Source organism: Gopherus flavomarginatus, chromosome 14, assembly GCF_025201925.1.
Source record: "Gopherus flavomarginatus isolate rGopFla2 chromosome 14, rGopFla2.mat.asm, whole genome shotgun sequence".
Lineage (NCBI taxonomy): Eukaryota > Metazoa > Chordata > Testudines > Testudinidae > Gopherus > Gopherus flavomarginatus.
In genome coordinates, this window is record NC_066630.1 from 2,813,064 (window position 1) to 2,835,979 (window position 22,916).

At 40.4% G+C, this 22,916-nt stretch overlaps 1 protein-coding gene across 9 annotated transcripts in view; it reads right to left on the minus strand.

Moving 5' to 3' along the window:
- Positions 1 to 22,916, minus strand: part of NFAT5 (nuclear factor of activated T cells 5) — a 164,101-nt gene that overhangs the window by 128,968 nt on the left and 12,217 nt on the right. For 4 of the 9 annotated variants that reach the window (XM_050922232.1, XM_050922233.1, XM_050922229.1 and 1 more), the window contains exon 2: positions 17,532 to 17,761. The exons of 3 other annotated variants lie outside the window; for them this stretch is intronic. Coding sequence is in view for 1 of the 6 variants with exons in the window: in XM_050922227.1 (XP_050778184.1) it covers positions 12,640 to 12,712 (73 nt within the window). In the remaining 5 variants the exon portion in view is untranslated. Of the gene's footprint in view, positions 1 to 4,959; positions 4,976 to 12,639; positions 13,319 to 17,531; positions 17,762 to 22,916 lie in introns of those variants that run through there. 2 more of the 9 variants (XM_050922227.1, XM_050922230.1) reach the window with 2 other exon arrangements.

A 22,916-nucleotide genomic window follows, 5' to 3' on the forward strand; every position in this document is an offset into this window, starting at 1 on the left:
ATATGGTTGCAGCGCCCATTTGATTCACCTCCTAGACTAGACTTAAATGTTCCAGAAATAAAGGCTAATGTTGTTGAAATTGCAAAATACTTCCATAACAACCACTTTGCAGAAGCTGCTCTGAAAAAAATGGGAGGAACCAAGCTAACTCTCCCACAAGACGTGTGATGAAACTCAGTAGTGGACTGTTTTGAGCACTATATCAAGAATTGGCCTAATCTGATGACAGTTTGTGAACAAATTGTGAAAAAATAGATGACACTGTCACAGCTAAAGTTCTCAACATTGGGCTTAAGAGAAATGCTGAACACATGCTGAGTGCCCTAAAGCCTACTTCTGTAGTCTTGAACAAAATGCAGAGAAAAAGCTGTTCTATTGCTGACGCTGTTGAAATTTGGAAGGAATTGAGTAAGATGCTAAAAAGAGAAATATGCAATGACAGAGTTAAATTACAAAGCATTAAAAAAAAAATGCGACAAGCACTATCTCCATCTCATTTTCTTGCAAATATTCTCAATACTCGGTACCAGGGTCAAACTTTAACTGCTTAAGAAGAGGAGTTGGCTATGACATGGACATCCAGCAATCATCCCTCCATGATGCCAACTATAATAAGCTTCAGAGCTAAGGGTGAACCATTCAAGAAATATATGTTTGCTGGTGATGTTTTAAAGAAAGTCACACCAGTGAACTGGTGGAAGTCACTTAAGCACTTGGATTCAGAGATGGTTGAAGTGATAATCTCACTTTTAACAGGAGTAGCTTCTTCTGCCAGCGTAGAAAGAATATTTTCTTCCTTTGAACTAATTCATTCCAAATTGAGAAATCGTTTGGGACCTGAAAAAGCAGGAAAGCTTGTTTTTCTTTTCCAGATTATGAACAAACAGGAAAATGAAGGTGAAGATGACTGAGTTAGCTGCAGAAGCCAATATTTTAAGTTTCTTGTGTTGACCTGGCTGATATAGTCGATTTAATTTTTGTTGTTTTTTTTTTAAATATTTGATTTAACTATTTTAGTTAAAAACAATTTTAACAAAAACAAACTAGATTTTAAAAAAAACTTGAAAGTTTAAATTCAAAAATTCATATGCTTGTTTTGTTAAAATTATATGTTTGCTGTTGAAGAAGAAAAATCCAGAATACATAACATTATTGTTTCAGTTAAATACAACAATTTAAATGTTTGTGATTTTCTCCTCTTAATACAGCATAGCAAGAAAATCCTCCAAATATTAATGATTAACCTGTTGAAGTGGAGATAGTTCACTACCCATTGACTTCATAAATATCTGCTTCAATTACCTTTAGTAAATGAAATAACCAAACAATCATTCATTTTCTGATAAAACTGTAAAATTCATCTGAAAAGTTTTCAAAATAAATCACTTTAAAAATGTATAGCATGTACCTTCTAAAACTGAAACTTACATCTTTCTCTGAGTTGTGAAGAATATGTACTAAGGTTGTAACAACCAACAAGAATGCACTTCTATGTAGAAATCCATGATTAAATCGAGTCTTCCTGACTAGTGATTTAAATCAAATCCACCCTGACAAAAAGGCCAAATTCTCTTTTATTTCTGGGAAATCCTTCTGTTACTAGTAGTGGGAGTTCTGCAGTGGTTGAGGGGAGTACATCACCTAGATTTTTACCCTTGCCCAGACTAATTAAAAAAATATAACACAGCCCTCTCTACAAAAGTTTGAACCCCGGTCTAAAACATCCCTTGATTACAAGCATCTGCTTTTGAACTCAAATACACTCCTGGTCTGAATTATCTCTGTTTTATTCCAAAACTGTATATAGCATTCCTACCTTAATTCAAACCTAGTTATCTAGCTACAAATATTTCCTACTGAAAAAGAATACACATGAACTTTTATACCAATGAACTTTTTGTATAAACTTTAGTTATATTAAAGGTAACCTTAGTTATGTTTTACTACATTATTACAGGAGAATTAAATTAGATATTTTTTGTAATTCCCAATTATTCTGTTTGCTTTTCTCTTAAAATGGACAATGAAACTCAACTGGTCAATTTCACCTTTAAGCCCCACTGCAGGAAAGTATTCACATTCAATTTTTTTTTTTTAAGTTCCATTTCCATTAGCATTTTAAAAGCCCACTCTGCTTAAAATTAAAATATAGATTTCAAGTCTTGACTACATTGGCAGCATCTCTGTAATTTAAAACTAAAAAAAAGCTATTATGGCTTTCTGCTCAACCATAGCCACTGTTGTGATGATGCCCAAAAAGCTGGTGAAACTTATTTACTAAGTCAACATACATCACCTCTTTGAGGTCAACTAATGAATTTATTATTGACAATAGTTGTCTAATACTATGTCCTCATTAATTTAATCAGAAAGTCTAATGAACAAATGTAAAGCCAAAGAGAGTACCTGCAACTCGATCAGGTTTAGAGTTTCTATAGTTACAGCCAACATAGACATGCTCCAGTAACAGTTTTTGCAGTTCTTGGCTTACTGCCACATTATCAGCAAGTTGTAATCCTTCTTCTAATATTAAGTGTAAACTTTGTTTATATCTATGAAGTAAAAGCTTAACTCACCATGCACGTTAATACCTGAAATAAGTTTGCATATTTACAAAAGATTAACAATGTAATGTCTGCTTTAGAGAATTAAGTTATTTTGAAAATACTGCTTTTCACTTACAGACAGCTTACTTGAAAGTATTTCACTTCTAGGTTTGAAGTCTGTTTTAAAGTCTCAAACCAGCTGTTATATTCATACAGAATACTAACTCTGCAGTGTGATCATGGGAAGAAGATGCTATCATTCACATGAGACAGTACATAAGATTTCTGTTGCTGCTCCAGATGACGCTAAAGACCATAAAATACTCTTTGAGAGTAAGGGAGGTGTACGGCCTATCTTTATTGCCTTTGCCACAAAGGCAGGAAATCATATCCTGCAGAATCTTCACAAACCATAAGTCAGTTTAAAATCCCTGACTGCCTCTACTCAACCCAAGACCATAACATCTCCAGATGTGAGGAGTTATTGTATTTCACACAGTAAATTGGAATGACACCAGAGGCCAACAAAACCAAGCCAAGGGCAAAACCATAGACACAAATCCCTTCCTTTCAAAAATTTAGCCCTATGACCAAGCAGTAGTCATGAAAGAATTGACAGCAATCACACAAGACTGAAATGTCTAGTGAAATCCAGTTGGCGCAGGTCAATCACTACAGCCCAACATCTAACCTCCCATTTTCTAAGTTAATCAAGAAATTAGCAAAAGACAGTAATCAGACCCATCTGTTATTTACCAGTACGCTGAATTTCTATCATTCAGGTTTCACATTAGGATATGGTACTGAGACAGCATATTATTCTGGTGGACTATCTCCTCCTGCCTAGAGACAAGGAAAATACATTCATACATACCCCAGTGAACTTCACTGCTACATTTAGTTTTATTGATCACCAAATATTCCTGTCCTTCTTGCAAGGAGTTGTAGCACTGAACAGGAAGGATCTGAAATGACTCAGGATCTTCCTCTCAGATTAAGCATAAACGATCATTTTATGGAACTTTTCCTCTACCTGTGAAACCCTCAACTGCAGAGTCCCACAAGAATCAATTCTTTACCCCACGTTATTCAACATCTTATGAAGCTGTTGGGAAAGCTGGTGAGACATTGAGAAAATATAGGATGAAGTGCCAGCAGTATGCTGATATTATCCTGTTCTACATTTTCTTTACATAAAAAACAAAACACAGTCCTAAACAAGGCCATAACGAATACCTGAGTGAAGAGCAGAGGGTAAAGATGAACCCAAGAGAGAGAGATGAAGCTGGTAAGAAGAAGAAAGCACTTCAGAGAACCTCCCTCCTCTATCATACCAACAATAATTGAGGGCATCTACTCTCAGGCTGATAAATCAACCCTCAACCTTTGGATCCTTTGGGACTCCTCAGTGCCACTGGATACACAGCACAAATAGTAAACGGAAGTGACTGCCACCATGGCAACTGAGCAGAAAATTGAACCCCAACCTATCAAACATACACCTGGCATCACACACTCATGACTCCAGGCTTGTTTATTTATTGCTGCTCACGAGTCAAGCTACACACCCTTGAAAAGGTTCAAGTGCCATAAAGCACTGTAGCAAGACAGGTTGTTGTGAACATATCACTCTGCTGTGCTGTTCTTTGTGCTGGCTTCCCTTGAACAGAGTCAACTTGAATAGAGTTCAGCTTTAATTATACAAGGTTTCTGTTCTGATATTCAAATCACTTCATGGGATTGGTTCTTGCTACCTGGAAGATCACATTTCTCTCTGTGACTATGACCTCCCACAACAGCTACACTTCATTTGAAACACAGAACTACTGATCAATATGAGAAGGTTCATGAGAGAAGGAGACAGATATTTCCCAGGAACTGGACCTGGACCACAGAATTCAACCCAGCAAAAGATAGGAATGACTATGGAACTAACAACTTTTAGAACTAAATACAAAACTCATTTATTTAATTTAGCTTTTTCTGTTTCTTCACATTGAGACATACAAACTAGAAAGCAAACAAGAGATGAAATTAGAAAGGAGATGAATAAGCAGTGACATGAAGTACATGAAATAATAAATGTATAAAGAAGGAAGATCTGGCACTTCTGTTCTCTGTCTCAACACAAGAGCACAGAAACAGTCAATAAATTGTGAGGTGGCAAATTCAAAACTAACTAAAAGAAATGCCTTTTACACACTGTGTAATTAGATTGTGGAACTCCTTCTCACAGAATGTCACTGAGACAAAGAATCTAGCAAGATTCAGAGTGGAATTAGACACTCATATGGGTAGCAAACAGAGAGAGTTATAGTGCCAACAAATTTTGAAAGGGATATTTTCAGGCATTAAGACAATCTCTAACTATTACAGTTAGAATGAGACATTCATAAAGGCCAGATTTCCTAACCTTTGCCTATGGCTGGTTTTCCTGCACATTCATCAGCAGCACTACTGTTAAAGACAGGATCCTGATACAGTAGGACAACTCCTTTCTTCTATGCACCTAAGAAAAACTAAAAATATAAATTAAAGTATTATTTTTATTATTTCTATTTCTAAATATGTACAAGATGCTCACATACTATGGTGATGAGGATCAAACAAATTGATAATTGCAATATCCTTCCCAACCTTTCTCTTCTCAACACAAATTTTAATATCAAAAGCTGTAAGTAAACATAAAACGGACACTCTATTTCTCCTTGACTACATAGTCAGTGTATTACTGGGATTTAACTCATTTTAGCATGGATCAGCATTCATGTCATGCTCTCCATCAGTACCCAGCCCAGGCCAGGGAACCTAATGATCCAACCAGCAGACCAAATTTGGTGATGAATCTTGGACACGTGCCACCTGAGGCACATTGTGCATACGCTAAGAAGTTAAAGCACTGAAATACTTGGAGTATGAAAAGGCTCTACATGAAGTGCTAAAATGTTTATTAGAAATTTTTATTAGATAGATAGATAGATAGATAGATAGATAGATAGATAGATAGATAGATAGATAGATAGATAGATAGATAGATAGATAGATAGATAGATAGATAGATAGATAGATAGATAGATAGATAGATAGATAGAGAATTGTTGGTACAGAAAGACTAACAAACATCAAAATGATTATGAAGTCACCACAGCTTTAAATAGAGAGAGAAAACATTTCATGTGCACCTATACAATACTCTCAATACAAAAGAGCTATTTAGTATATTAATACATTACTTCGTAAAGGCAGCACAAATACATCCTACAAAATGTATTTTTACAGTTAGATTGGGTTTCTAACTTTTAGAATAACTCAACTACATAAGGAAATTTAATAAAAAAGAGAAAGACAAAATACAAAGTCCTACTGTTGCTTGCACCAGTAGAAAACCTGACTTACCAGTAATTGGCATTGTACAAGCACAGGTAAGCAGAATATGGCACATAATTTTGTTAAGCGGTTTAATATTTCTGCAAATTGTTGAAATTAAAGGATTAATTAAATTAATTGATACTAATGAGTTTGGATTTAGGGCCTATCATTCAACAAACTGTTTCAATCATGGTACTTAGTGGTCTTTTAAGGGGCTAAAATGAATAGTTTAACAAAATTAAGTAAATGATAGTATTGAAAACAGCACTTAAATCTATCAACCACAGGACAACTAACCTCTAGGTTTTCAGAGTACGTGTGCCAGCAATTTGTCTCTTGGATTGCTAATGTACCTTTGTATGACAAAATTCTTGTTGTTAATCTTGAGGATGGTGTTCTGCAAAGTCTGGAGTTGGACCCATTATTATATTCTTTATATATATTATCAGTGCATGGTTTTAATAATCTATATGCAAATAACATACATATTTTTCTTTTTTTTGCCATGCATTGTGGTTTGGGTTTTTTTGTTTTGGGGTGTTTGTTTGTTTGTTTTTGAGACTATCTGGCATCATTTTTCACAATGATTTGCAGACATTAGACCTTGAAGGTTTTTTGCTTGGTTCTAACAACCACATTCTCAAGATAATATGGGAATGAGCACCATAGAAATGCTTTTAAAAACACCTCTGGCATTTGTTTCTTTTATCTTTAGGAGTTTCATACATGCACTGGAAGCTTGAAACCTAAGAATTCAGTGATACTATCTTTGCAGAAAAGATATTCTCTTCCAAAAGCTCAATCAAATCAATTTATAAAAATGTATGTAAACGAGAGAACTCAAACTGAGACAGATATAGTAGGCAACTATTAATCAGTACAAAGATTGACATTTGTTACAGCATCTTGAACAAAAAGAAGTCATTTTCGCTGTTCATTCTGGGCTTCCAATGATCTATAGCAAGCTTTTGAAATTATTAAGATAGTCTATGAAACATTTTTCTCCATCATTTCAAAATTATGCACTTTGCATTTTTAGATCAGAAGTGTCAAACCAATCATTTGACTCTGTTTGATAAAGTCATGTAAAATGTAACTCAGGCAGACAAAACTTATTGTTTCAACAGCAATAATACCATATAAATATTTCTATATTGTTGCCCTTTCTGGATGTACTTATATCCTCCTGCTTGAACTGTGATGATTTTTCCTATCGTTTGGAAGTGAACTTAATTACATGGAAACTAGTATTTATGATCTGTGTGGTCCTTTTACTTCCAAATACTGTACAAATATTAATAGTCAATATTCTATGAGATGGGTATTATACTACACTGTAATTGTCTCAGTCAGAGTGCAGTGATATTGTATAGTTTTAAATTATACAATCCGGTTGGTAGAGGGGTTCTGATCTGCAGGACGACTACACTTCTCAATAACAGTAAGCAATCATATAAAATCTCATCCTTTCAATACTCCCTAGCCTATACCCACAAATATAGATGCCTCAACTTCTGACCATTCCCACTGTGTCCAGAGTTTTTTCCCCAACTCTCTCGTTTTTTAGTTTATGCACTGAATCACAGGAGGTTTGACAGAAGAAAAATACAATATAATATAATGGAGGATGTTTGATTATCCACATAAACAGTAGTATTTTTCTGTAATTGGAGCAATTACATCCTCAAATTAATTATTCACTGTGTAGAAGTATTTCTTTTATTAGCTTTAAATGTGTTGCCTTTCAATTTAACTGAATGTCCCTTTGTTCTTATAGTATGATGAAGATATCAGGGTTTCATTTTTATGCTTTTTTATATATTGTTTTATAAGAGGGTTAATTGATTTAGATCAAAGTGATTTAATCAACCAATTTTAATCATGATTTAAATCAGGAAGCAGAAAATTTATATTTAAATAATCGATTTTAATCACATTTTGCATTTGCACTTCCGTTATTTTTCTAAAGACAGGTTAATTCCAATTGGATGACAACTATTAAAAACATGCTGATTTGCAATTAAATGTAGTCTTTACACTAAATTTAGTGCTTCTTTTTGCTAACAAGGAGGATACACAATAGCTATACATATTTAAGCAATATAGCTTAACTTTTTATGAACGATTAATTTTTTATTTGAGATCTTTGCCAAGTTGGATTTGGACAGAAATTCAAATTCAATTAAGAACTACCTTAAGTGTGCTAGATCCATAAGAAAAAAGTTTGTCAAAACATATTTTTAAATACAAAACAACTGATTTATTAAACAAAAGGAGATATCTGAAGTTAAGCAAACTGGACTGATTATTTCTGGGCACCATGGCCTTCAAAACTTGAGCCATAGTGGAATCTCATCCTCTCATACAAAGCTTTTATTCAGCGATTGTAAGAGGAAGGAGCTTTCCTAATATTTCAACTGGCAACTACTTTCTTAACTTTGAATTAACTAGTTATTGACCTGAACAAGCTGAATAAACTGAAATTAAGAAAATAATTCTCTGCATCTGTATTCAAGGTACTTAGTGACTTCCATCACTTCAGTGGTCTGACTTTCTTTAAAACTTTGCAGCAAACATGTACTGCTTTAAATCAAATACAAAAAAAATAGATTATAATAAATGTAGGCATTAATATAGGTTGTCAATTTCAATTTTTTTAAATAAACCTACATTTAAAGTCTCATTTGTATTTAAATCAATTTTTCCATCTACTCTTTTATAAACCTATATCACACCTAATCTTATTAATCTCCTCTACATTAAAGAGTCCCATTCTTTTCAATGTTTATTCCTATTTCCAGTCATTTTATCCATTTCAAGAAGACCCTTTCAAGTTCTGCTCTCTTTTTCAGAAACGATGACGATCAGGACTAAAGGTGAAGGCATATCAATTACACTATGGAAGCACCAGTCTATATATTGTATTGCAGTTGAGAACAGTTTTGCACTTCAAGCAGATTCAACACTTTGTTACATATAAAAAAATACAATATATCCACTCAAAAATTATGGCACTTGAAGAATAAAACAAATATTCTGAGAATTTGTTAAAAAAATAATAAATTAGCCCATTTATAGGTTAAAAGTTAAAGTTAAGTGACTCCTTTAAGAAATTTAGCAGCCTGTATCGGATCATTTTATCCTAAATTATCTTAATGAAGTAACAGAAACTTTGTGGCTTAGCATGGCAGCAAGGTTCCCCAAACAAATCAGCAGGACACAGTTCAGAGTAGTTTAGCAAAAAGAGTGCTAATAATTTATTCTACATAAAAAAAATAAGCTAAAGAACAACGGATACTTTTCCATAAATCAGTCCATTTACTCATTAAAAGTACTCTATACATCTTTAAAAGCAGCAAAGAATCCTGTGGCACCTTATAGACTAACAGACGTTTTGGAGCATGAGCTTTCGTGGGTGAATACCCACTTCTTCAGATGCATGCATCTGAAGAAGTGGGTATTCACCCACGAAAGCTCATGCTCCAAAACGTCTGTTAGTCTATAAGGTGCCACAGGATTCTTTGCTGCTTTTACAGATCCAGATCCAGACTAACACGGCTACCCCTCTGATTCTATACATCTTGTAACTGGCCCAGTTTCTTTCATGTGACCCTTCCTTACCTGCCCTGCAACTTATTCTGCCTCTGGACCTAGGAGTCTTATAGAAGGCTTCTCTACCCAGAACCCTTTGCACAACAGAAGGGAAGTTCCTCTCTGGGTGACTGACAGTTTGACTAGACAATCAGCTCTCTCTTCCCTTACTCCTGGTTCTATAAAGTCTTCATCTCACTATATTCTTCAAACTTTAAGTATGCAGTAGAACCTCAGAGTTACAAACAACCTCCGTTCCTGAAGTTGTTTGTAACTCTGAACAAAACATTATGGTTGTTCTTTCAAAATTTACAATTTGACACTGACTTAATACAGCCTTGAAACTTTACTATGCATTAGAAAAATGCTGCTTTTAAATGAAACAGCACCGAAAGAGTTTCCTTACCCTGTCAAAAAAAAATTAAACGTTCTCTCTTTTTTTTTAGTAGTTTATATTTAACAGTACTGTTCTGTACAGTATTTTGTTGTTGTTGTTGTTTTTTTTTGGGGGGGGGGGTGTCTCTGCTGCCAGATTGCGTACTTCCAGTTCCAAATGAGGTGTGTGATTGACCGGTTAGTACATAACTCTGCTGCTTGTAACTCTGAGGTCCTACTGCAGTTAAAACCCACCGAGATCTAGTTCAGCAATTCTTAACCGGGGGGTCTGTGTGTCCTTTCAAGGGGCCGCAGCACTCCCTGTGGGGCTGAAGCCAAGAGGCGTAGGGCTGGAGCCCCAATCCCTGGTGCCTCCAAGCAGGGCTGAAGCTAAGAGGCACCAGGGGCAGCTCCACACCTCCACCTCCCCCATCTCTTCTCCCCACCCCCTGGCCAGGTCAGAGGTGGAAGTTGGAGCCAGGCAGCGAGGGACTACTGCTACTCTCACTGGTGCTATGGAATAGGCAGCGGCAGCGTTCCCTCCTCTCCTGCTGATGCCCCAGGTTGAAGCTGTTCCTCAGCTCCCAGCCTCCTTTATTCCCCCAGAGGCAGCTGGTAAGAGCCCCCCAGGTGGGGACACCCAGCTCCGTGGCTGGCAGATCCCACCACGAACAGGGACTGCAGGGAAGTCCTTCCCGCACACAGTCCCTAATGCCCCTCTCCCTATACCCGGAGGTTACACCCTCCCTGTACCCTGAGCTACTCCCTGCCCGCACACAGCCCCTAACCTCCCACAGACACACTTATAACCACCCCGTGTGCACACAGCCCCTAGCTACCCCCTCCTTGCAACCTAATCTGTTTTCAAACTTTTTGAGCTAAGCCCTTCACCTTTGAGTTATAATTTTTGGTTGCATCCCCTACTCCAACTCAGATAGGCTTAGTGCCCTGCTGAGGTGAGTAAGAGGGTGGAGATGGCACTCCCTCCCTGGACCCCACCATGAGCCCCACTGGCCTCTTCCCCCCACAACAGAAGTCAAACTACGCATAAGCCCAAGACCCCTGCTTCGAGCACCACCCCGCACCAGGCCCTGGAGTTTTATAGCATGTTGAGGGGGGCCTCAGAGAGAGCAAGGTTGAGAACCCCTAATGACAACATAACCTGTGAACTCTCTTTTAAAACATCTACCACCTGCTATTGTTCTCACTAGGACTGAGGCAAATTGGGATACATAGTTAAGGCATCCAAACACCCTGAACACCACCCCGTAGTGACATAAGGCGAAAAAATTAAAATTCAATGTCTAAAAATCATTCAAATCTAATCTGGTACTACAAACACTATTACATACTAGTCACAATTCTACGGTTACTGAATAGCACCACTATGAGTCAAAGCTGTTTGAGTGCCTTAACTATGTATTTCCATACCTTAACATGTTCTGATTTCTTTTAAGTTTGGTCTTAGGCCAGCATTTTCTGGGTTTATTGCATTTGTTTTGGGGGTTAACATCATTTCTGTGATGTTTCTGCCTTTCAAAAACTGGGTACTGGTTAAGGTACCTTAATTCCCATTTAATATATTTTTTTTACTTGGACATTATAGCAGCAAAATATGCTCAGTATTTTCTATCCTTTTATAGAAAAGTTGTGTTTTGTATGTCTCTGCTGCACAATGATCAGATATTTTATTAAGCTGCCCATAGCAACACCCAAATCTTTAATTTAGAAGTGAGTTTAGCAATCAATTATGTGTACATGTCGCTCAACTTACTCCTTCCACTGTACATTTCCTTATTACCATATGTTTGCCAACACGGACTTTCACATGACATCAGGCCGTGCATTCACCTACCACAGCTCTGACGTTCCATACATTCTTCTATCATCTTGACTATCCTACTAGACTGTAGGTAACATCTGAAAACTTTGCCACCTCCCTGTTCACCCCTTTTCCAAATTCCCTGTTAACAGAGTAAATACTGGGCACCATAAACTCTCTTGCCATGTTGAAAATTAAACATGTATTTCAACTCTTTTTGCTTTTCGACTCTTAGCCAGTTTCTACTTCACGACAGAATTCCACCTTTCCCTCAAACGACGCAGTTTATTTAAGAACGTTTTTTATCATTCACTTAGTCAGCAGCTTTATGGAAATAAAAATAAACTGCGTTTCCGTTCCCCCTTTATCCAGTGGTTTTGTAGTCACAACCAAGACGTTCTACCTAGGCCAGCACGTAGCCAACATGTCAGCTTCAGCACTGTTTACACACACAGTCTGCGTGCCCGCCAGGCACACTCCGAAATGGCAGTGGGAAGTCAGAGGCAGTCGCCCAGCTGTGCCCCGGCCAGGGAGAGAAGCCTCAGCCTCAGCCCACGGGGCTGATCACATAGCGGATATCGCGGCGGGCCGGCTGCTGCGTCCCTTGCGCACAAACCTGTCGGGACACATTCTTGAGGATACTGTGTCCGGGCCAGGAATGCAGCCCGAGCAGCCTCGCTGCAATCTCAGCGCCTCGCTGGCGCTAGGGCCCGGGCTTCCCTGGGATCGCAGAGCCTCCTCCCCGCGGCGGGCAGCATCCCTGCGAGCCGAGCGCTCCACACCGGCCAGTCTCCCTGGGACAGGGCCCCGCGGGGCGAGGACCGGAGCCAGCTCTCGGCAGCCCCGGCGCTGCTCTGGGGCGAGCTGCGGCCCGCCGGGGGTGGGGGCCGCGGCCCGCGGGCCGAGCGCGGCCAGGAGCCCCGCCCCCGCACTCACCCTTGGAGTAGAGAGACTTGGGGGACTCGAGGTCGAGGTCGGCGCTGAGCAGAGAGATGAAGTCTGAGGGCATCGCAGCTTCGCGGCCCGGCGGGGGCTCGGGGGCCGCCGGGAGGAGGGGCGCTGCTGCCTCCGCCGCCCCGGCGTGGGGAGGGGAGACACCGGGAGCCGAGAGGGCGCGCCGCGCTCACTGCGGGCCGAGCCAGGCTAGGGGCTTCGCGCGCTGTCAGGATCGGGCTCGGCTGCCGCTGACAGGAACCCGGCTGCTGCCAACTGAACGGTCCAGACCGCCCTCTCCGTTACTGCTCTGCGCATGCGTCAACCGAAAGGGCTCTGGCGGGGTGGCGCACATCGAGAACTACTGATCGGGCGACGTGCGCATGCGCTCCCTAGGGGCGCTGGGGGAGGGGGATAAGAACGGGAAGAGCCGCAGGTTAGCTATTTTGCACATGCGTAGACTGACCAACTCAGGCTTTGCCCATTTTCACTCGCTAGTTGTGTCATTCTGCGCATGTGTGTGCCCACGGCCCCCATGGTGAGGGGTCTCGTGCTCAAATACCGGGCGGGCGGCGAGTGAGATTCTACGCATGCGCAGTTTCTGGACGCTGTGGGAGATGTACTACGAGCGAGCGAGCGAGCAGCCGGGTGTGTGTGACTGAACGGAGGGCGGGGCGAGAAGAGCCTGAGCTGGGCCTGGGCCTGGGCCGGGAGAGAGCGAAGCGTCGAGAACAGCTGCGGAGCTGAGGGGGCGAACAGGGCAGCCTAAGGCGGACCCTGGCTGTGCAGCTCTCTGGGCCGGCCCGTGTGCAGTGGGGACAGATGGAGACTGCCACTGACCCCACAGGTGTGGGGGAGCTCGTGTTGTGCCTCAAGCAGCTGGGGGGGATGGGGGGAGGTCGGGTGATGCCTGGGTTGCCAACTTTCTAATCACACACACACACACACACACACACCCCCCCCAGTGGCCGGAGTGCAGAGCCAGTGCTTGGGGCAGGGGTAGCACACAGAGCCCCATGGCACCCCTGCCCCCGTCCCACTGCCTAGGAGCCAGACCTGCTCGCTGCTTCCAGGGCACAGCGCAGTGTCAGAACAGGTAGAGACTAGCCTGCCTTAGCTGGGCAGCACTACTGACTGGAGCTGCCAAAGTCCTTTTTCCACCGGTTGTTCTGGTCAAAAAATGGACACTTCATCACCCTAGGTGAATCCCTGGCACTTTATGTTGTCATGTAGCCTGACAAGCATGAAGCAGCTCCTCTCTGACCCTGTGCAGCTCTGCGGCAGGTGTACTGAATGCTAGTCAGATGGTCTTCTGGTGAAGCAAGGCCCCTTGGTGCTGCACATTTGGCCACACTGACTAAACCATCCCTGATGGGGGAATGAAAGAGGTAAAAGCAGAACAAGGTGGGAATGCTAGCTGCCACCAGGCAAAGGTAAGAGAGAGCTAGAGGACCCACATAGGTAAGGCTGTGGGAATCTTTGTTCCTCTTCTTGTGCTGTAGCTTTTCACCCTCAGGTACAGACCATAAGAGCTAAATTTCCTCCCCCCAGCAAGAGTTTGAAGGAAATCACTCAAAGCTGATTGAAGAAGCTGGAGGAAAACCATTCCAGAGCTGTAGAAAAATGCCACATTTCCTGGAGTTTGAAGTTTATGTCTCTACTTCAAACCTGATTTCCTGTGATATGTTAGAACTTGTCATGGACTGGTTTCCCCATGAAATCAGGAAGGGTTGATAAGGTTTAGGTTAGAATGAAGAAGTTACTAATATTCAACTTAAGCACAAAAAGATTATCAAGTCAGCATAGTACCTATTATTCTGTGTGTCAGCACTCTGTAAATGACATCCCTTGTACCACAATCTACCATAGAATTGTATGTCAGCCCATGTGCTGCTAATTTTTTTTTTTGTCTTTAATTAAACAGGATGTTCCAGGCCTCCATCTCTTGAACTGCTGAATCTGGTCCTCATGACAATCAGCCTCACAACTCCTACTAAACAGCTGCTCTGTGAGGGTAGATGCTACAAATAGGGTGACCAGACAGAAAGTGTGAAAAATTGGGACATGGGGTAATAGGCTTCTATATAAGAAAAAGCACCAAATATCAGGACTGTCCCTGTAAAATCAGGACATCTGGTCACCCTAGCTATAAAGGCCCCAAAATTACTATTTGTTGTTTTAAAACTAACAACTCTGAGCTTTCATTCTTTACAAGGATATCATGCTTGGTCCTTCTCCATGCAACTAGTTGGTATTTTATATCCCAAATAAATTATATGTACTAGTACAGCTGTGGATAAGAGAGCCCTTTCCATGAAAGATGAAAAAATGCAAGAGAATGGGTGACCTATCAAAGAAAAAGAAACACTGGAGGGGGAAAAAAAGGGAGGTGGGGGCACATAATAGCTTGTTCGTGCTATTGAGTCTTTTCTAATATAAGTGTTTTCTGAGGCTTGTCTGCATGCTGTTTAAAGAGGAGCCAGAGTATTCAACTCCTTCACAGAGGACACAACCTAGATGGCATCACAAAGCTGATGGGATGTTTCTCATAACCATAATGTTGTTGTTCTACCTATCAATCAGTTCAGGAAAGGGAAAAAGAGAAGAGGTAGCACCAAGTGGGAAAAAAAAGTGCTTCACGCTTGGCAAATAAAACCATACTTCACATTTGAGGATCTCAAAGGGCTTTACAAAGACAAAGTTATTCTCTAAATAATATCAAAATAGGGAAACTTCAGCACAGAGTTTAAATGACTTGGCTGGGGTTTTGAAAATTTGATCTTAACAAGCAGCTAAGAGCATACATACTTTTAGAAAAGATACAAGAATTGGGGAGGGGGAATGACACTGCAATTGGCTGTACCAAGAAGCCTGTACCACACAGAATCTGTGGAAGAGCACACTAAAATGAGCAGAGTGAGTGAAAAATGTTTGGATCATCAAGGTGCAGGAGAAACCACAGGACAGCATAATCAATCAACTACCCAGAAGTCTGGAATGACAAGTATAATTAAAACTAAGATTCCCAAGTTTTCTCTAGTGAAAAACTTCATTATACCAAGAGCATGGTATCCAGGCAGAGTGCAAACTCCTGGGAAATTTTCTACCAAGAGGGAGAAAAACTATTGAGAAAGTAAATGACAGGGAAGTGTTGAAACTAGTGACCAAAGTATACTTGAAATAAACATAATGAAGAAAGACTGTGTTCACAGAAGGTATGGATTTCAAGAAAGCAAATATTGGGGAATTAAGAAACTTAGTGAATAATAGATGATGTAAAGTATTAAAATTCACCAATGTGAAAGAAGGCTGATGAATCTTAAGACTTCTTAATTGAGATTACAATTCCTCTGATGAAGAAGAAATATGAGAAAAAAGAGGCAATGAGTGTGGATGCACAAGACACTGGTCCAAAGAGATGAGAAGCTGCACTGGAAATGGAAACGGGAACAAAAGAAGACTGTACCATACAAAATTTCAAGGTAAAAGAAGAAAGCTGAGGGAAGCAAAACAGAAATACCACTGAATTTCATATTAAGAAGATATGTCTACATTAAGGGCAACATATTGAGCACAGACACTGCATGCCTAGCTAGCACAAGTATAAATAGCAGTGAAGACAGTGAGGTATTGCTTAGGTGAATCGAGTACAGAAATGTCAGAACACTAGGATGTATATCCTACACGGCATGCCACGTGCCAAAGCAGAGCCTCCCATTTCTATGCTGCTATTTTTAGCAGTGTAGTGGTCTGCTGCTTCCCGGCTGCTGGAGCCTTTTCCTGCCACAGTGAAAGGCTCTGGCTGGGGGAGAGCAGTGGGAGTTCCTGGAACCTTCCCTGCTGCCAGAGCCTTTCACTGCCATGTGGACACAGACTGCCTTTCACTGCTGCGTGTCACTACATATACCCTGTACACCGCTGTAAGTGTGAACAAGGCTGAAGAGAATAAATTAAAAATACAAACATTTAAAAAGGCATTTTAATGAGCCTGCCTAAAGTGGCTGACCAACTGAAATACTTCTCAAAATTCTATCTTTAAACAAATGATTAGTATAGAAAAATTAATAAAGACTTTATGAATATAGTGTAACCCCCCTTTCCTCCCTGTGTTACTTGGGAGCAGGCAAAAGTCGCCTGGGTGCCTGATGTTGACAGTAAAGGAGATCCTGAGTATCCCAGTGATGATGATGGATAGGTCGGAATCCTCTATCCACCCCTCTGCTGCAATCCTTTTACTTGTAAAGGAAATTAAAGTTGGCGGTGCCGCCACGTGGCTGGGCCCTGTACAAACTCAATGGTATGCCTTGGGAGCCTCCTGGAATAAATCTAAACTAATCCAAGCAATGGGTCTAACTCAAAAATACCAATTCTAAACAATATACACTTAGATTGGAGTTAACACATCTTTACTTAACAATTTAAGAAAATATGATAACACTGAGATTAAATGTCACCACTAATTTAAATCAGCAGAGGCCAGTTCAATAAATCAATTAACAAATACAGTTTACAGTAGTAAATGAAATTTATCTAACTTGCATTTACACTGCCACCATTTACGCCACCTCTGAGTGAACTCTCCTCTGGATTTCAGAGGTCTAACCACTTGCGTGGATGCACTTGAGGATGTTGAAGCTAGGGACAGCACTGTGTTCGTTCAGTGAATCAGTCTAGGCAAGGCAACAGGAGGCAGAGCAATTCTAATTTGGAATCATTCCAAACTGCACAACCCCTCTGAAGATGGGAATTGTTTTAACCAGGTGTCAGCAACCTTGGGTTTGGTTACATAACAAGTCCATTCCACCTCTTCTCAGACCTAGACAGCCCTTTACAGTCTCTTCACTGTCCCCATTCCCTTGCAAGTATTTTCCCAAACAAGGGTGGTGACTACTCACATTGCCTTCACTGGAGGCCCTCCTCAGTCAGTTCTGGGCACAGCAGCAGCCTCTGCCCTGGCTCCAGTGAAGCCACCAACAGCCTCTGTGGCTCCCTGCTTGGTCAAAGCCCAAGCAGGCTCTCAGTGGCAGCTTCTGGCTTTCGATCAGCAGGTCCTGGTTTGAACAAAGCTCCATCAAGCAATCTCAGCTCCTCTCCCCAAATGGAGCCCACTGCATGCTCTACCTGGCTAGAGTATAAGAGGAAGTTAGTCTCTCTCTCGGTATCATGGGAATTGTAGTCTCCAAAGTTGGATTGCAGCACTCAGGATCTTCCCAACTGGAACATACCCAATTAAGTTCAGAGGCCCTTATAGTAAAAGGGTGCCTACATCAGCTATCAATAAAAGCATGTAAGGAAAGACGTGGGAAAACTGACTATACATAGTACTGTACAAATAAACAGGCCTAGATGATATGAATCTCTGGGATCTAAGAAGATTAACTAATGAATTTATTGAGCTAGTGGCAATTATTTTTATCAAATCTTGGAGGAGGAAGAAAATAGACAAATGCAGTAACAATCTTAAAGAGGGCAGTATAGCCGCAGTCCTTATACTTATCATCCATTAAAGCTGATTTCTAGGACTCAGGAAAAAAAACAGAACAAAAATAAAAATCTGCCAAACTAATAGTGTTAGGCACCTTAGAAATGCATGTAATAATCTGTAAACACCTTGGTGACACAGAAATCCAGGAAAAATATACAATCAAAACCAGGCAAAACAAACCTGATTGCTTTCTGTAATCAAATTAACAAAATTAATGAACATAGAGAACATAGACTATTTCTTCTATCTAGATTTTAGGAAAGAATTTAACAGAGTACCTCTCAAAATTGTACTTGAAAATGCAATTCAATATGTCTTGGGTATAAGTACCATCCTACAAACTGAAATACATCTGAAAATAGTCCATAAGCAAATAACAATTAATGGCAATGTATCGCACTGGGGGAAGTGTCCAGAGAGGTGCTTCAAAGTACCTTTAAGACCTGGTTGCCTTTAACTTTCTTTGATGGATTAATGAACTTGAAGGGGTAATAAATAATAGTCAATTGGGAATAGCTGTAAACAACAATGAAGAAGTAATATCAAGGGACCTAGAAAGATTAGAAAATGGGCAAGAAATAGTGCTGGGATTCAGTCTACAAAAATAGAGCCTAATACCGTCAGAGAGAAATAATACAAAACACAAATCCAACAGGGAAGGAGGTGTTTCAGAAGCAGTAAGATGAGACCAGACCCAGTGGTGACAGTGTATAGCAGATTAAATATGAACTTGCACTGGGCTGTTGTAGCAAAAATGTTGTTTTTTGTCTGTATGTACAGTTATATCATGGAAGAGGTAAAGGAGAAAACCTTGGCTTTCAGAGGCTCTGAAATATTGCATTTAGTTCTGATCACCCTTAGTGCTAGAAAAATTAAGCAATCTGAAAAGAATTCAGAGAAAAAACTGAAAAAAAAAACATAGGGGCTGGAGACACTAATTTGTGAGAAGATTAAAAGAATTAAATAAGCATAGCTCAGCTAACCAGTTACTAAAGCTATGTCTACACTGCAAGCAAGGGGTGTGATTCCCAGCTCATGTACACATACTTGCACTAGCTCTCATCAAGCAAGCACACTAGAAATAGTAGTGTAGCCGCAGTAGCACATTCAATGGCAACATGAGCTGGCTGCCCTGAGTACCGTACCCACAGGGTCCCAGCAGATTTGTATTTGGAGCAGCTAGTCTGTGCCTCTGCCTGACTATACTATGATTTTAGTATGAAAATATGTGTACACTAGCGGGAAATCACACCTCTATCTCACAGCATAGACATACACAGTGTGTAGAAATATGGTCAGTTACAGGCTCTCCAATTTTTTCATTCTGCAGGCACTTTTTTAAGTGAGAGAATGGAAAAAGTTGGAGAGCCACTAACAATCATTCCCTGTTAGTTGTTTTTCAAAGTGTTGAATTCTGCTGACAACAGAGGTGGGCTTTTCAGACAATAGTTTGAGAACCCTTGACATATTTGAAGGGCGGAAGCATTAAGGAAGGAAAGGAATCATATAGGATGGTCTTGTGGGACATAACTAGATATAAGGGGAAAGAGAAATGGGTACATTTTCAGGCATAATTTACTAACAATGAGATCAGTATGTGGAATGGTCTCCTTTCAAATTGCTGGTAACTGGACTCAGAGCCCCCACCCCTGCCCCACCTCTTCCCCAAAGGCCCTCCCCCTGTTCCACCTCTTCCCCCAAAGCCCTGCTCCCTTCTCTGCCTCTTCCCACAAGGCCCTGCCCCTGTTGCTCACTCCTCTCGCCATCACTTGCTGGATCGTCTCAAGGAGCCTGGTTGCAAGTAGGAGGCAGCCCCAGCTGAGCAGAGGCTGGCACAGGTTAATAACACAGCAGCTCCTCCTGCCCCATAGTAAACAGATTTTGGTTTGGGTGTCATTTAGGGTTGCCAGGTCCCCTTTTCGACTGGACTTTCCTGTGAAAAATCGTGTACCTGGCAACCCTAAATGGTACACGGACACAGAAACTGTAATGCGTAGCAATGACAACGTAGCCAGATGGGTAGCAATGCTATGATCTCCCAACTAATTAAAAGAACACTGCATAAAACTCCTGAATGCCCATGAACAATCCTACATCACTGGAGGTGTAATCAAGATAGCCTGATGGGTGGGTGTATTCTCCCTCTGTCATGTCTGTGAAATATGATAATGTCTGTGTGCGCCTTCCTGTTGTGTTCCTAATACACTAAATAAATGTTACTAACACACAAAAACAACTAATGCGCCAGATACAGAAACAAGAAACTTAAAATTAAGAAATCATGTATTCAGTGTAATATATTTTCTCTTTATTATAATTAAGCATGCATGTTAACAGTTGGATAGCAGCAGGTATGAGTGGGAAGGACACTAAACTAGGATCATGTGGGGAAATTAGCAAGTGCATGCATAATATGTTAACTCCATTTGCAATCTCTGAGAATACGTAGTCTTTTCCAATGGTATTTGAAAAGACTGTCAGAAAACTATTAGGGTCTGTCAATGGCTACCCTGTTCCTAGGTCACCACTTCCTGATTTGCAGAGTTGCTGAGGTAGGCAGGAAACTTGTTTTATAGTACTTTCTCCTAGCAGCCTCCCTTGAGAAGAGCCACCAGTGAACATGTGACACAGCTACCAGGCTGTTGCAAAGCATCAGGATTACAATTCAGTGTTCAAAGTATGCTTCTCATTAGCATTGTCATTAAATGATAATCTCTTTATATCCCAGCACTTGACATGGGGAACAGGATAATCAACGGGGTTGCGATTCAATGTTAGTTGTTTAGGAATAGAACCTGGTATTATTATTAGAATTATGAATAACCTGTTGCATTCCTGAAGCTTAAAAAGGTTTGCATTTATTCAATAAACAGAAAAAGTATGTATGCTGATAGACATGGGTCTTCTATGAAAAAGCTAGCATTAAAAGGGCAATCTGGTAAGAAAACTCTCAGCTGTTTCGTACCATCTAAATGTGGACCAGCTAAAGGCCATATGCGCAATTTGCATCAAGATGGTGAACTGTATGACTACCAGTAATCTACAGAGGCCACAAAGGCAAGCAAAACCCACCTTACCGATTCCAGTGAGCTATATTTTGGCCACCTCTGAGCCAAATAGTTAGGAAATAAACTCAGGCCCACGTTTTTCAGAAAACAGCATATGGTATTGTATGCACAAAAAATGTGCTCAATTGCATACCTAATTTATGCAAATAATTACATCAACTGCAAGTGCAAATGACAAGCTGTGGTGTGTGTAAATAGTTGTACACACAAATGAGGTGCATAGATGTGCATCTGTTTTCTGGACATTTGGATTTCAGCTTCTACATGTTAGTATATATTGATTAAAGCAAGGCTGAGAGTCAGCCTGCTAGGTTCTTGCCCCAGCTCAGCCACTGTCGGATCACGTGACCCTGGGAAAACTGTTTCACTTTGCTGTGCCTAATTTCCTCCCTCTGTAAAATGAATTGAATCACTTACATAGTTAATAAGGGTGTCAAGAAGTTTAATGTTTCTAAACTGCTGAGATCCTCAGGTTAAAGGTGCTATGAAAGTAATATTCATGCAATTGTATTCCTTAATTATATCAGAAGATATTTTTGAAGCTGCAATATTTAAAATTTTAGGGTTGTACTTAGTTAAAAGAAACACCTGTTAACTTCCACAGCACAATTTAGTTATTTGGTTCTTCTCTTTATAAATACATATCTATTTTATAACTGGCTCTTTCTACTATCTAGCGATATGTTAACCCACATGTTGAATATTCCTCTCCTGATACACTTGCATGTTTGGGGTAAGTGAGACATTTCTGAGAGAAATTTTGCAAATCATAAGTTCAACAAGTAGGCCTCTGGACCCTGCATAGAAGAAAACAATAAACAAAACTATTCTGAGCTTTCTGCAGTGTGGTGCTTGTCGGCCTTTTGGGATGCCATGCTTACTGGGAGCTACAGAACAACCTCATTGCTTCATTCAAATCAGTGTATTTTTTAAGGTAGTCCTTTACACAGAATGAGCTCACACGTACAGATACAATTTTAAATCTCAGATATAAAATATACCTTCTGTATTAAGCAGATGTTAGAATTAAAGGATTCAGCAGACCCTAGATTGTTTCAAATTTCATTTTATTTATACTGAATTTTACATATTCGTACTTAATTTTTATTAGAATAATCCTTCTTAGTTTTCATTCACTCATGCCTAGGGGGAAGCTCTTCCAGTTCCTGGTACTGAAGGGAGGAGAATACCAGCAACTGTTCCAGGAGAAACATGGAACTATGAGCTTGGGTCTTGGTCAGCAAATCAAGGAAGATCTACTGTAAGTACCTTTTCCCTTAGACTTTTTTAAATGTTATGTCTGTGCCTGCTCTGGTACTGATCCAGAGTCTTACATTTTAAATTTAATGTGGCTACTATGTGATCCACAAGGTCATGGAACTGCAAAGCATCTTCAGAGGGGGAGGACACAGAGGCTGTGCCCACAAACTCATAGGATGATACATCTGGATCAAAGTCTGTATCCATTTATTCCTGTTCAAAAAGAGTAGCTCTCTCCTTATCCTCTTCTTCAGAAAGCATATCAGTTTCCACCATCTGAGCTACCAACAGATATGGAAGAACCGGATCTGAGAACTGTTGACTAACCAGATCCTTAACAGATTAAACTTCACCTCTCCATCCATAAGGAGGTTGACCCAGTAACTGTGGTGGTGGACTCCAATAGGCACTTGAAGACCAGAGCTGCCAGTCTCTCCAGTAGCGGGGATCTGGAAATATACCATAGG